Genomic DNA, 13498 nt, shown 5'->3' with positions numbered 1-13498 from the left:
TCTGTTTGTATGTAGGAGTCATATTTAAGTCGGATGTTTGTAAGTAGGGGACTGCCTGTAGAAGCAAATGGGGTACCATAGGGTTCCTGTGGTCATCCTTCTTCCACTTCTAACAAACTCCAAACTACACATATCTATTTATAAAATGAGTGAAGCGATGGCAGAGGACATTGAAGACACCACCTGAGTGGCCTAAAGGCTGATCAGAAAACAAGAAACACAGTGCTCCATGTGCATGCATAAGGAATGTCATTTTATATAATCACGCTTTTCCCCTGTAAGTCTAAAACAGTTGTAGAACATCTGAACATATGTTTCTAGCAAGACCAAGCTTCCCAGCATACTTTTAGATTAGTAACAGAGCCCGTATGAAAGACTTTGATGATCAATTGCTGCTGGATGGCAAGTGGACGATCTGAAATTTATTTCCAACATCTGCCATCGAAGGTATGCATGTAAGGGGGAAAAAACACTGGCTTGAGCTACAACATGTATATGTTCACTGAAATGTCAGTGTCCTAATACCCTCTTTCAATAGATATTTGTGATCAAAACAAAATATTTATTCTTATTCTTCTGAATATATTCTGCCTTAAATAAATGCAATCCTTATGCCGCGATCATTTTTCGGGGTTGTAAAAAACTATGTTTCTCAGGCCCTAGAAAAAACAATTTTTTTTTCAACTTGATCATTAAAACGGCCTTGCCTACACACGATCGTGAAAAAAAAATGCTCTAGCAAAGTGTAGTGATGTACAACACGTATGACAGCACTATAAAGGGGAAGTTACATTCAGATGACGCCACCCTTTGGGCTGCTTTAGCTGATTTTGTGTTAGTAAAAGATGATTTGCGCTTTTCTGTCTGTTACAGCGTGATGAATGTGCTTACTCCATTTTGAACGGTAGTTTTACCAGAACGAGCGCTCCTGTCTCATAACTTGCTTCTGAGCATGCGCAGATTTTTCACATCGTTAAAGCCCACACACAACCATTCTTTACAACCCGAAAAACAACAACGTTAAAAACGTTGTGAAAAAATCCTCTCTACCATTGTTATCATTAGAGATGCGCTTGTGCATCCAACAATCTCACCTCTATCCGAACTTCAGGGTCATGCTCTTTTTTTAGTCCAATCAGCTTCAATAACATCAGTCAATTTCTTTGACTAAATATGAAAATGCATTCATATAAGGGCACTGGCGTCACCAGCATCCTGCCCCTTTGTTTACATACTCTGCAGAGTGTTGGATGACCTGACCCACAGCTGAATGGACTAAACAAGAGTAAAAAGGAGTGATAGGTGAGTTCAGAGGACACCCAAACTCATTTCTAGTTATCATGGCCCAGATTCACAGCGGAGATACGACGGAGTATCTCAGATACGCCGTCGTATCTCTCAGAGTATCTATGCGACTGATTCATAGAACCAGTTACGCATAGATATCCATAAGATCCGACAGGTGTAATTGTTTTACACTGTCGGATCTTAGGATGCAGTACCGCGGCCGCCGCTGGGGGGAGTTTGCGTCGTAAACCAGCGTCGGGTATGCAAATTAGGAGTTACGGCGATCCACAGCGGTTTTTCGCGTTCGCTACGTCGCCGCTAGTCTTGTTTCCCATCGCAAAGTTAGTCGTCGTTTTGGGTGCCCTAACTTTAGTCAGCAAACGTATTGCTGTCTAAAGTATGGCCGTCGTTCCCGTGTCGAAATTTAAAATTTCACGTTGTTTGTGTAACACGTCCGTGAATACGGAAGTACGCTACGCGCGTCGCCGTTCGAAAAAATGACGTCACTTCGCGCAAAGCACGGTGGGAGTTACGAAACGGAGCATGCGCAGTAGGTCCGGCGTGGGAGCGCGCCTAATTTAAATTGTACCCGCCCATTCGATTTGGACCGCCTTGCGCCGGACGTTTTTACGATACACCGCCACAAGTTTCCAGGTAAGTGCTTTGTGGATCGGGCACTAAAACTGAAAACTTGCGGCGGTGTAACGTAAACGGGTTCCGTTACACGGCCGCAATTGTACGAGAATCTGGCCCTACGAGTCTGTTTGGAGAGAAAGCAGATTAAGGACCATCAACTGTAAATATTGTGGCATGGCATATGGTCCATTGGTTGGTATATAATTATAATATTATAATATATTATAATTATTAAGTTTTATCAATAAAGGTATCAAAATGAGAAGGATAGGAAGTCATATAGGGCCAGATTCTCGTAGAACTATGGCGGCGTAACGTATCTCCTTTACGTTACACCGCCGCAAGTTTTACGGGCAAGTGCTTGATTTACAAAGCACTTGCCTTTAAACTTGCGGTGGCGTAGCGTAAAGTCCACCGGCGCAAGCCCGCCTAATTCAAATGATCCAGGTAGGGGGCGTGGATCATTTAAATTAGGCGCGTTCCCGCACCGATCGTACTGCTCATGCTCCGTCTCGAAATTTCCCACTGTGCATTGCGCGAAATTACGTCGCAAGTACGTCATTGGTTTCGACGTTAACGTAAATGGCATCCAGCGCCATTCACAGACGACTTACGCAAACAACGTAAAATTTTCAAATTGCGACGCGGGAACGACGGCCATACTTAACATTGGATACGCCACCTAGGCATGTTTATCTTTACACCGCGTATCTCTTACGGAAACAACGTAAATTCACTACGACGGGCAAGCGTACGTTCGTGAATCGGCGTAACTGGTCATTTGCATATTCTACGCCGACCGCAATGGAAGCGCCACCTAGCGGTCAGCGTAGATATTGCACCCTAAGATATGACGGCGCTGGGCGTCGTATCTTAGGCATGTTTAAGTGTATCTCAGTTTGAGAATACATTTAGACATACGACGGGCTTAGATTCGGAGTTACGTCGGAGTATCTGCTGATACGCCGGCGTAATTCTATGTGAATCTGCCCCATAGTGTAGCAGGAACACACCTTGCAGACACAATATAATATATCACAAGAGATTATCCATGTACATAAAGCAGCAATAATGAAACAAATTTGAGCCCAAACTCATTATACGCACAAGGATCATCAGCAGTCAATGCCCATTACTGCCCACAACTGAAAACGTATCACTAAATTTCACAACTAGACTTTTGCCAAGTTACAGAAATCCTGTATGTGAACATCATGTGCAGCTTATTTAAATAAAAAGAAAGTATATCTTAGAAATGTAATTTGACAAATAAATGGGCACATCTTTAATACATCCACGTTTTTCTTCCTTAGATCCCCTCCCTGGAGAACTTTTTGAAATACTGCAGAGTTTCAGGCAACGTTTGCAATGTTTGGACTTAGGGCTGTGGCGTGGTTTGGAAACCCCCTCAAAGCCGTTCTGTTTTAAAGTAGGAATCAGGACTCCATTTACAGTAAATTATTAAATTGTTTAAATGTCATATTTTCTCTGCCAAAATAACTTTTATTTTAATAAAACATACTTTTGGCAAAAAGCCACCTCTAATCCGTTTGACACGAACTGGGTCTGTTGCTTTTAAAAAGCCAAACGTCTTGGGCTTAATGAGGACCTAAAGGCAACAAAAGTGGAATACTTCATTAATAGCAACCATGGGCGAATCACGAGTTTTCAATTTGGGAAACTGGAATGTTTTGACGATGTATTCACATTGCTAATGTCTAATTTTGTGGCCTTGAAGGCAAAACAATGAGGCCAATTAAACCCATAAAGTATACTATTTTATCAAACACAATTACATTCATTTTTTAGGCAAAGCAGAATGTGCAATAGCCCAAAAATGTATCTTATTGTTCAGGCCAGAGGCAGCCCGTCCATTTTGGAGCGCACGAGCAGCGGCCCCCATCTATGCGTCCGGCCTCCTAATCTACATGCGGGGTGGCACCAGACACATGGATTCCAATGGGATATATATTTTTTTAGAAGGACGTGATTAGAGCCAGTGGCTCTAATAGGCTTCAAAAAAATTGTGGGTTCCGGGGGGCAGTGCACTGCGCCCAGAGCCCACCCAGTTGTGTGACAATAGCGAATAAATATTTACTACTGTCATACTTATTCTACTGGCCAATCAGGAAGCGGGTCCTGAGACCCATCACCGATTGGCTGGAAGGACAGGCAATCCTATTGGCCGCCTAGGAGGGGGAGGAAGGAGATGAACGGCCGCTGCAAGGATACGTACGAGAAGCTGCCGCTTGTCACCCGGAGGGAAGCACTGCCCACTTTATGGGGCATGTGCGGGCCGACCGACCCACAGGGGGTGTCCCGGGGGCGTTTGACCCGCCCAACCGAGGGGGGGGTGGCTGTAGGTGCATTGTTTGTTTCCCCCCCAAAAAAAGAAACATCTAATCGCCACTGGTTCAGGCTACTATAAACCAATTAATTCTATAGATCATTTGTCTTTATGTGTACTCAATGAGACAGTATGGGTAATCGTTGGAGCTATAAAACTGTTGCTGTATTTCAGGCAAGAACTATTAATGTGAGGGTGATCACAAACTGTTCATTTATAACCATTAGACTGTGTTTGGCCAGTTATCCAATAACTATACTGTGTATGTAAGGAAAACGACTTGATGCCAACCAATAAATAGTCTACAATAACTCAGACAATGAATGGTCAAGCCAGTTGTTGTGGGTGCATCACTGATATCATTGTTGATATTGTTTTCCTTTCCTTACACCTGTACTATGCAAAACAAGCAAATGTGAGAATATATGGTTGTATATGGTTGTCTGTTGGGTATATATGGCTGTCTGTTGGGTATACTATTACTGTGCCATTCCCTAATGATATATTTAACAGACCAAAAAAAGCCAAATAAAATAAGTTCAGGGTTTATATACCCCTACAATAAACCCAGCGAGCAGAGCTGTGGGTATGACCAAGAAAATCTACACTTCACAAGCTGCCTGCAGAAAACTACAGAGGGGAAAGGAGACAAGACCAGTCACCCTGAAAAAGGGAAGAAAGCGGTAGTAAAATGTCCTTATTACAGGGATCTCCTAACAGATGCAAATTTCAGGAGTTTTTCAAGCTGGATTAATGAAGAGAAGTGGAAGAAACATACAAAGGTTGCCAATTCACAAACAATAAAACACATTCTTCTTATAATTTTTTGCCTAGATTTCAAAATATAAACAATCGTACCACATTTTCTATAGACCGTAATACATAACAATGTTAAAATTCTAACCTGATCTGGAGAGGGTTTATGGCTAGAAAGCGTTCTCCCAGGAGAACGATGATGGTGGTGGTGGTGGTGATGATGGTGGTGGTGGTGGTCATCTTCATAGTTGTCTGCTATAAGTTTCATCCGGTTCTGTGTCTGGTTTGGAAATAAAGTACAAAATCATCATCAACACTTTGCTCAAAGCCCATATACTCTAACCCATGTACACCATCATTTAAAGAACAGATTCATAGTGGTAGTTTTTTATCACATCATTATAGAACAAATATAGCTATGAATATTTTAAATGAATCCCAGAATCATTCACAGCCTAATATACACAATGCCATCTCATAGGACCACACAACACCAAGTATCAAATGCTGTCACATGTTTTACATGAAACATAAATCAGTTGTGTGCTATATGATAGGAGTCTCTTTAGATAATTAACTGGAAAAAAAAATGACAATATAATTAGAATAGGAGTGATCAAGCTGACATTTTACAATTTATGGCATAGGGGGCCAGAAATTAAAGACAATTTTACTGGGCCATTCTCTAAACATCAGACTGTTTGATGTTCCAAAGCCCCTTTTGCCAACAACTGGTAGAATTGATAAAAATGTCTAGATACCAAAGTCGAAAGCCAGTCAACCTTAGTGCAACGCATTGTTTTACTCTACTTGTTTGAGCAGACTGAACCAAATACAGCATAATCATATTTGGCTAATTAGCTCTGCAAAGTAGGCAGTTCAAGATCCTACTCCTTGGAAAATAAGCTATGGTACACTAAACCATAGGTTTCCTATAAGCATGACATTTCATTTGTACTGCTATGCCACTTTTCTCCCTATGGATTCAAAGTGCTTAGGAGGTGAGGCAACCATTTTGGGTATACTCTATTTAGCCCATTAACCTACCAGTGTGTCTTTGGAGTGTGGAAAGAAAACAGAGAGAACACGCAAACTCCATGCAGGTAGAGTCCTGGTCGGGATTTGAACCAATAACCCTAGCGCTGTTGGGTGGAAGCGCTAAGCACCAAGCCAAACAACAGCTAACCATCTTTTCAGTTTTTTTGCTGTTTTCCTCATGATAAGTCACTGCTAAAAATGTCCACAATGTGTGATCTGCACAGTCTTCCACCCAGATCCATAAACATGAACTCTTGTACAGCCGAAGCACTAATTTTTACAGTTGAAGTTGTGAATTGTACAGAATTATCCATTGTTGAACTGTTGACTGGATATCACATGCTTATGTATGTAGGCATTGTATAACCACTCGTCAGCTTGTAGACAAAATATCAAGAATATTATTTTACTGCAATGAATGCAAAGCTGTTAGAGACCTGTCCTGCCCCCAAATAAAGACTACAGATCTGCTAGTGCATAAGCACCCATTTCTTTACTCTTAACAAGCATTCAAGCACAGATTTGTAATTCAGTGATAAGCCAAAGCCAAGTTCCACAGTAGTGGTGGTGTATATAGAACACCTTGCTCAGGTTGCAACCACCTTTCACAACTTACCACATCCCTTACCCAGTTCACCTGAAATTAAATAATTAATTGTGTGTGAATCTTGTAAATAAGCCATTCTCACATATTTTTATATGATAAAACAAAGGATCAAGCAATCTCAAATATCCACAATCAAGCCAGGGCATTTTAAAATCTCAATAAACCCATACTTTTTAATTACATGCTATATACCAGTGTTCATACTCACAAAGCCACTAAAGCATTTGTTTTGTGTAGAGTGAAATATACCTGATCCTGCATTCAGCTGTCCCTCCCAACTTCTCTGTGTCCCCACTGCACCCTGAGATTGTATAAACCAGCTGGTGCCATCTACTAAGTATTTTTCAGTTTTAGGTCCTTATTAAAGGGGTTGTAAAGGTAAAAAAAAATCCCCTAAATAGCTTCCTTTACCTTAGTGCAGTCCTCCTTCACTTACCTCGTCCTTCGATTTATGTCCTTATTTCTTCTGAGAAATTCTCACTTCCTGTTCTTCTGTCTGTAACTCCACACAGTAATGCAAGGCTTTCTCCCTGGTGTGGAGTTTCATGCTCGCCCCCTCCTTACGCTCTCTACGTTGCAGATAGAGAAAGGAGCTGAGTGTTAGTGGGCATCCTGACTCTCCTGCTAGCCCCCTCAAGGGAGGGGGCAAGCACGACACTCCACACCAGGGAGAAAACCTTGCATTACTGTGTGGAGTTACAGACAGAAGAACAGGAAGTGAAGATTTCTCAGAAGAAATAAGGACATTTAAAAGCAAAAACGGAGGATGAGGTAAGTGAAGGAGGACTGCACTAAGGTAAAGGAAGCTATTTAGGGATTTTTTTTTACCTTTACAACCCCTTTAAGCTCTTCAGTTCCTCCTTTTTCTTATGTGTGCAATCCATATGACTGCAGGGTGTATACACAGTATTAAACAACACTCCCCACCCTCCTCCTTCATGTCTTTCTATTGCTAAACACTATGGGGGCGGGATATAGTATGCTGATTGATTTAAATTAACTAGTAAAATTACAACTCAAGCTTAGTTTTAAGATAAATCAGTATTAAACATATCAAAAGTAATTGCTAATACCTGTAAAGTAGAAAAAGAGCCTTGGATGCAGATGTTATCTGAACAAAATTAAAAAAAATATCATCAGTCATCTATAAGGGTGGAAAAGGGCAGGAAGCATCCAGTAGGTGTCCATGAGGTATGGTATGGACACAGTTAGGAGAGGGCTGTAAGCTGTTTATCTGCTGAGGCGCTCATAGACTCTGGGAACTTTAAACCCTGAGGTAGGACAGGTTTATGCTGGCAGTGAGCCAAATCTTTGAAGATGGCTGGTTAGTGACCGAGACCCCCAAAATATCACATTGCATTAATCAAAATGTATATTTTATTTTAAAACAGCTAAAATAGATTTATTTGTATAAAATCAGTAATATTTTTCTGTAATAATACCTTAACTTAGAATGAACTTCTGTTGCATTTAGAATGTAAGGTGAACACAAGTGGATGGGCAGCCTGAATCAGTTTCCAGATGTGAGAGGTCTAAATCTTCCACAGATAACAGCTGTCTCATTGGACCTGTTATGTCTGTGTGATGGAATGAATTTAACATTTTTTTTTCTCTTTTGCTCTATTAAGATATAAGAAATGCCTTTTTTTTAAGAAAACCAGAACAAATTAACATTTTTACAAGCAGACATTTATTTTATGAATGCTTTTGCCAACTGAACTAAACCCTGAACGACATCACAGTGTGAAGTTAGCATTTGCAGGGTGAAGAAAATCTCCCATTCTAAATTACCAATGTAAAATATCAAATTATCAGTAGGTTCACACTTCCTTCTGCTTCACATTTAGAAACCTCAGTGTTTAGATCTAACCACTGAGTCCTCGTACACACGACCGAGTTTCTCGGCAAAAACCAGCAAGAAACTTGCTGGGAGATAATTTTTTGCCAAGGAAACCGGTCGTGTGTACATTTTCGTAGAGGAAACTGTCGAGAAACTCGACGAGCCAAAAAGATAGCAAGTTCTCTATTTCCTCGATGGGAATGGAGAAACTTGTCTTGTCGAGTTCCTCGACAGCCTAACAAGGAACTCAACGAGGAAAACGATGTGTTTCGCCCGTCGAGTTCCTCGGTCGTGTGTACGAGGCTTTACAGTTATTCACATATGTCAATATGCCAGTGCTAATACCTGCTATTATTTTCACACAGTCAACATTAATATTCAAACTTTGAGATTCCAAATCTGGCTTTTTAGTGAAGTTTTTGGTTAAATAATAAAAAAAAAAAACAGTTATTTGTATTGGCACCTTAATACTTGATGTCCAAGGTTAACCTGGTGTGTTTGTTAAAGGATTTAGACAATAAGCTCCACTCTATTCCCATTTACAGCTGGGAACTTACAACGGTAAAAACAAATGCTACTTTAAGTGACACACTACGTAGGTGCAGTTTAAAAATCTGCCACATGAATCATGCGAGAGTAAAGAACAATTCCTTTAAATCTGCCAATACGGCATATACCAGGGTATGGAATCTATTACTTGACAAGCGAAGAATGTAGATGGGGTCAAACTGAATCAATTACTTACGAAGCACATTAATGGAAATGAACAGAACACGGAACTAAACCGCTGGTAGCAGATCAATACCATAATACCGCCCCTCCAGGCAACGCAGAGTTCAGGATTGTTTGAAAGACAGCAGTGGAACAAAAACTAGGGCAGCTTCAAAGTGTTACAAGCTGAATATTTTTCTAATCCAAAGATTTTAGCTCCTGAACCCTTCAGACATAGTCCATCTGGAAATCTTTCGTATGGATATTAAACATCTTTTTTTTTTTTATTAGTGAATTGGAATTAAAATTCCAAAGAAATCACGGATGCAAAACAAAATGTGGGTTATCCATATAAGCTTTCTCATTATACGGATCTCATTTTTGCTTGCTTTATAGGGAAGAGTACTGAACCCTGGGGAATGCTGCTACAGTGTGTTGTGACCAATGTATAGAGGTGACTGATCTTCCAGTATTTCCATGAGTTACAGGTCTTTAAACAGCCATAGGAGTAAACACAACCACCCTTGTTTCAGAATGCAACAGGGAAGAGGAGTATTTCTTTGAAATCTAGACACTTGTTTGTAGACGTTTAACTGATAGCACTTGGGTGTTACCTAATACTGTGTTTTCATTTTGGTAAATACTGTATATAATCTTCCCCTTCTTGCTAGAAGGCACCAGGTTGTTACCATTTGAGGACAAACACATAAATTACTGTAAATTATTTGTTAGTACTAGCCTTCTACATCCTATATGATGCAAGGCTCATTGTCGCTGAGCAAGTAAAATTAGCAACATAAGCAACAAGGTCCAAGAAACCATTGGGTCTTCTTTTTTTCTTTCAAACCACAACCTTGCCTGGCCACTTCAAACACTGCCCAATAGAATAAACTTATGAGGCATCAACCTTTTCTCTAGATGGAAAGCTGATTCCATGCCTGCAGCAGCACTAATGTCATTGCTGTTTCTGCCCTGAAAAGGGTGGTACCTTTGTTTCGCATGGGCTTGGCACAGTAAGTGCAGGACTTTTAGCAACAAAAGAAAGCTAAAAATTGAAGGGCGTAGAACAATATCATTAACTTTCCTGTTTCAATAACTTTTAAAGGCAGAAGTCTTAGGCCCGGATTCTCGTACCTCAGGGCATAGTTATGCCGGCGTAGCGTATCGAATATACGCTACGCCGACGTCGCGCAGAGCGGCGAGCACAGTATTCACAAAGCACTTGCTCCCAACCTTGCGCCAGCGTAACGTAAATTCTTCGGTGTAAGCCGGCCTAATTCAAAGTAGGTGGAAGTGGGCGTGATCCATTTAAATGAAGCGTGACCCCATGCAAATGATGGTCCGAACGAACGGCGCATGCGCCGTCCCGTGGACGCATCCCAGTGCGCATGCTCAGAATCACTTAGGAAATACTCCCTAAGATACGTCGAATCACTGCCTACGACGTGAACGTAACCTACGCCCAGCCCTATTCATGTACTACTACGTAAACGACGTAAAATACGACGGCTGTTCCCTGGTCCATACCTTAACATGACTTACACCTGCTTTATGAGGCTTAACTTTACACCGGACGTACGACTTACGTAAACCGCGTATATTAATGCGCCGGGCGCAAGTACGTTTGTGAATCGCCGTATGTCACTCATTTGCATATTCTATTTGTAAATCAATGGGAGCGCCCCTTGCGGCCAGTGTAAATATGCGCCCAGGATACGACGGCGTAGGAAACTTACGTTGGTCGTAGGAAGCCTATTTTCAGGCGTATCTAGTTCTATGGGCACGGCGCACAGATAATTTAATAATATTTTTTTCTTTATATTTTTGCATTTATCACTGTATGAATTTATAAATTTTAACCATTTATTCTTTTGAGTACTTTTATTTATTGTTTAAGCGCGGCACTTTATTTTGGTTTAAAGATTTGGAGGAGGCTAGGAGCAATACAATTTACTGTTTGAGTAATAAATACATACTTGAATAGATAATTTTTTTAAAACAGAGTTTAGTATATAAATATATATATTGTATTCTAATGATTACACAAGGATAATGCTTAAAATGAAAGTCTTTAATTACTATTAAATGTGTTTCCACATCAACAGCAGACCAACTTCATCCAATAAAGGGATGGTGGTTCACGTTTTCGTTTTACATCCAAAGAAATCGGACAAATGTTTCTCATCCATTCCACCGATGACTGTGATAATTTAGTCAAAATATTACATGTTTCTTAGCATGCTAAGAAACTTTTGTCCACTGGAAACCTGTCCGCTAGGCCGGAAAACTGTCCGCTAGGCCCTACACGCGGTCGGACCAGTTTCAGCGGACATGTTCGGTCGTGTGTACAAGGCCTTAATTGTTATAATGCTCAGAAAGGTTTTTTTTTTTTTTTCCAATAACTTCTATTATTTTTTTAAACAAAATATAAAACCTGTCATACAGTATATGCTTATGCATCATATTTTTTCAAACAATAAAAAAAATGAGGGAATGGCAATGTAGGGAAAAAAGGTAACAATAAAGGGAACTTTTTTTTATGAAAAAGGCTTGTGACAACCTTGGTGATGGTGAAAACTGTAGCCCACATGGGCAAATACCATAAACATAAGAAGGGAAAGACTAATGGAAAGACTAGAAGAGAAAAGGGGGAAAAAAAAGAAAGTATAGGGGATGATTTACGAAGAGATGCTTCCCATCTCCCTCTCCTTCCCGCAAGTTCAGTAAGTTATTCTATTCAATGTTCTATGGCAAGGTAACGTATTTAAGGGTTCCATGTTTTTTTTTTTTTTTTAAATAGGGGAACCTTATCTTGTAAAGTAGCCAACATTTTCTAATTTCCCACATCAGTGGGAGTGGGATTGACATATACAGTGCCTTAAAAAAGTATTCATATTCCTTGAAATTTTCCAAATTTTGTCATGTTACAAGCAAAAACGTAAATGTATATTAATGGGATTTTATGTAATAGACCAACACAAAGTGGTACAGGAGTGGAAGGAAAATGATAAATTGTTTTAAAAATAAATATCTGACACGTGTGGCGTGCATTTGTATTCAGCCCCCCTGAGTCAATACTTTGTAGAACCACCTTTCGCTGCAATTACAGCTGCAAGTCTTTATGGGTATGTCTCCACCAGCTCTGCACTAGAGAGTGACATTTTTGCCCATTCTTCTTTGCAAAATATCTCAAGCTCTGTCAGATGGGATGGAAAACATCCGTGAACAGCAATTTTCAAGTCTTGTCACAGATTCCCAATTGGATTTAGGTCTGGACTTTGACTGGGCCATTCTTTGATCTAAACCATTCCATTGTAGTTCTGGCTGTATGTTTAGGGTTGTTGTCCTGCCGGAAGGTGAACCTCTGTCCTAGTCTCAAGTAGTTTGCGAACTCTTATGCCCTGTACACACGATCGGTCAATCCGATGAGAACGGTCTGATGGATTTTTCCATCAGTTAACCAATGAAGCTGACTGATGATCAGTCGTGCCTACACACCATCAGTTAAAAAAACGATCGTAAGTTCAATGCTTCCAAGCATGCGTCGACTTGATTCTGAGCATGCATGGGTTTTTAACCCATGGACGTGCCTACAAACAATCGTTTTTTTTCTATCGGTTAGGTATCCATCGGTTAATTTTAAAACAAGGTTCAAATTTTTTAACCTATGGATAAATAACCGATGGGGCCTACACAAGATTGGTTTGGTCTGATGAAAACGGTCCATCAGACCGTTCTCATCGGATTGACCGATCATGTGTATGCGGCTTAACCGGTTTTCTTCTAAAATTGCCCTGTATTTGGCTCCATCCATCTTCCTATCAACTGACCAGCTTCCCTGTCCCTGCTGGTAAAAAAAGCTTGGTGTGTTCAGGGTGATGTGCAGTATTAGATTTCCGCCACACATAGCATTTTGCTTTTAGGCCAAAAAGTTCAATTTTGGTCTCATTTGACCAGAGCACATTCTTCCACGTGTTCGTTGTGTCCCCCACATGGCTTCTTGCAAACTGCAAAACAGGACTTCATATGGTTTTCTTTCAACAATGACTTTCTTCTCACCACTCTTCCATAAGGGTCAGGTTTGTGGAGTGCACAAATAATAGTTGTCCTGTGGACAGATTCTCCCACCTGAGTTTTGGATCTTGGCAGCTCCTCCAGAGTTACAATGGGCCTCTTGGCTACTACTCTGATTAATGCTCTCATCACACGGCCTGTCAGTTTAGGTGGGCGGCCATGTCTTGGTAGGTTTTCAGTTGTGCTATACTCTTTCCATTTT

The 13498-nt window shown here is 40.6% G+C and overlaps 1 protein-coding gene across 4 annotated transcripts in view; it reads right to left on the bottom strand.

Annotated features, from left to right (window-relative positions):
* ERC2 (ELKS/RAB6-interacting/CAST family member 2) overlaps nucleotides 1-13498 on the bottom strand; it is a 1210774-nt gene that overhangs the window by 320376 nt on the left and 876900 nt on the right. For all 4 annotated transcript variants that reach the window (XM_040359253.1, XM_040359254.1, XM_040359255.1 and 1 more), the window contains one exon: nucleotides 5175-5306. In XM_040359253.1, coding sequence (XP_040215187.1) covers nucleotides 5175-5306 — 132 coding nt within the window. The remainder of the gene's footprint in view (nucleotides 1-5174; nucleotides 5307-13498) is intronic.

The sequence above is a fragment of the Rana temporaria genome, chromosome 7 (genome assembly GCF_905171775.1).
Source record: "Rana temporaria chromosome 7, aRanTem1.1, whole genome shotgun sequence".
Classification (NCBI taxonomy): domain Eukaryota; kingdom Metazoa; phylum Chordata; class Amphibia; order Anura; family Ranidae; genus Rana; species Rana temporaria.
This window is presented reverse-complemented; position numbering and strand designations above follow the sequence as displayed.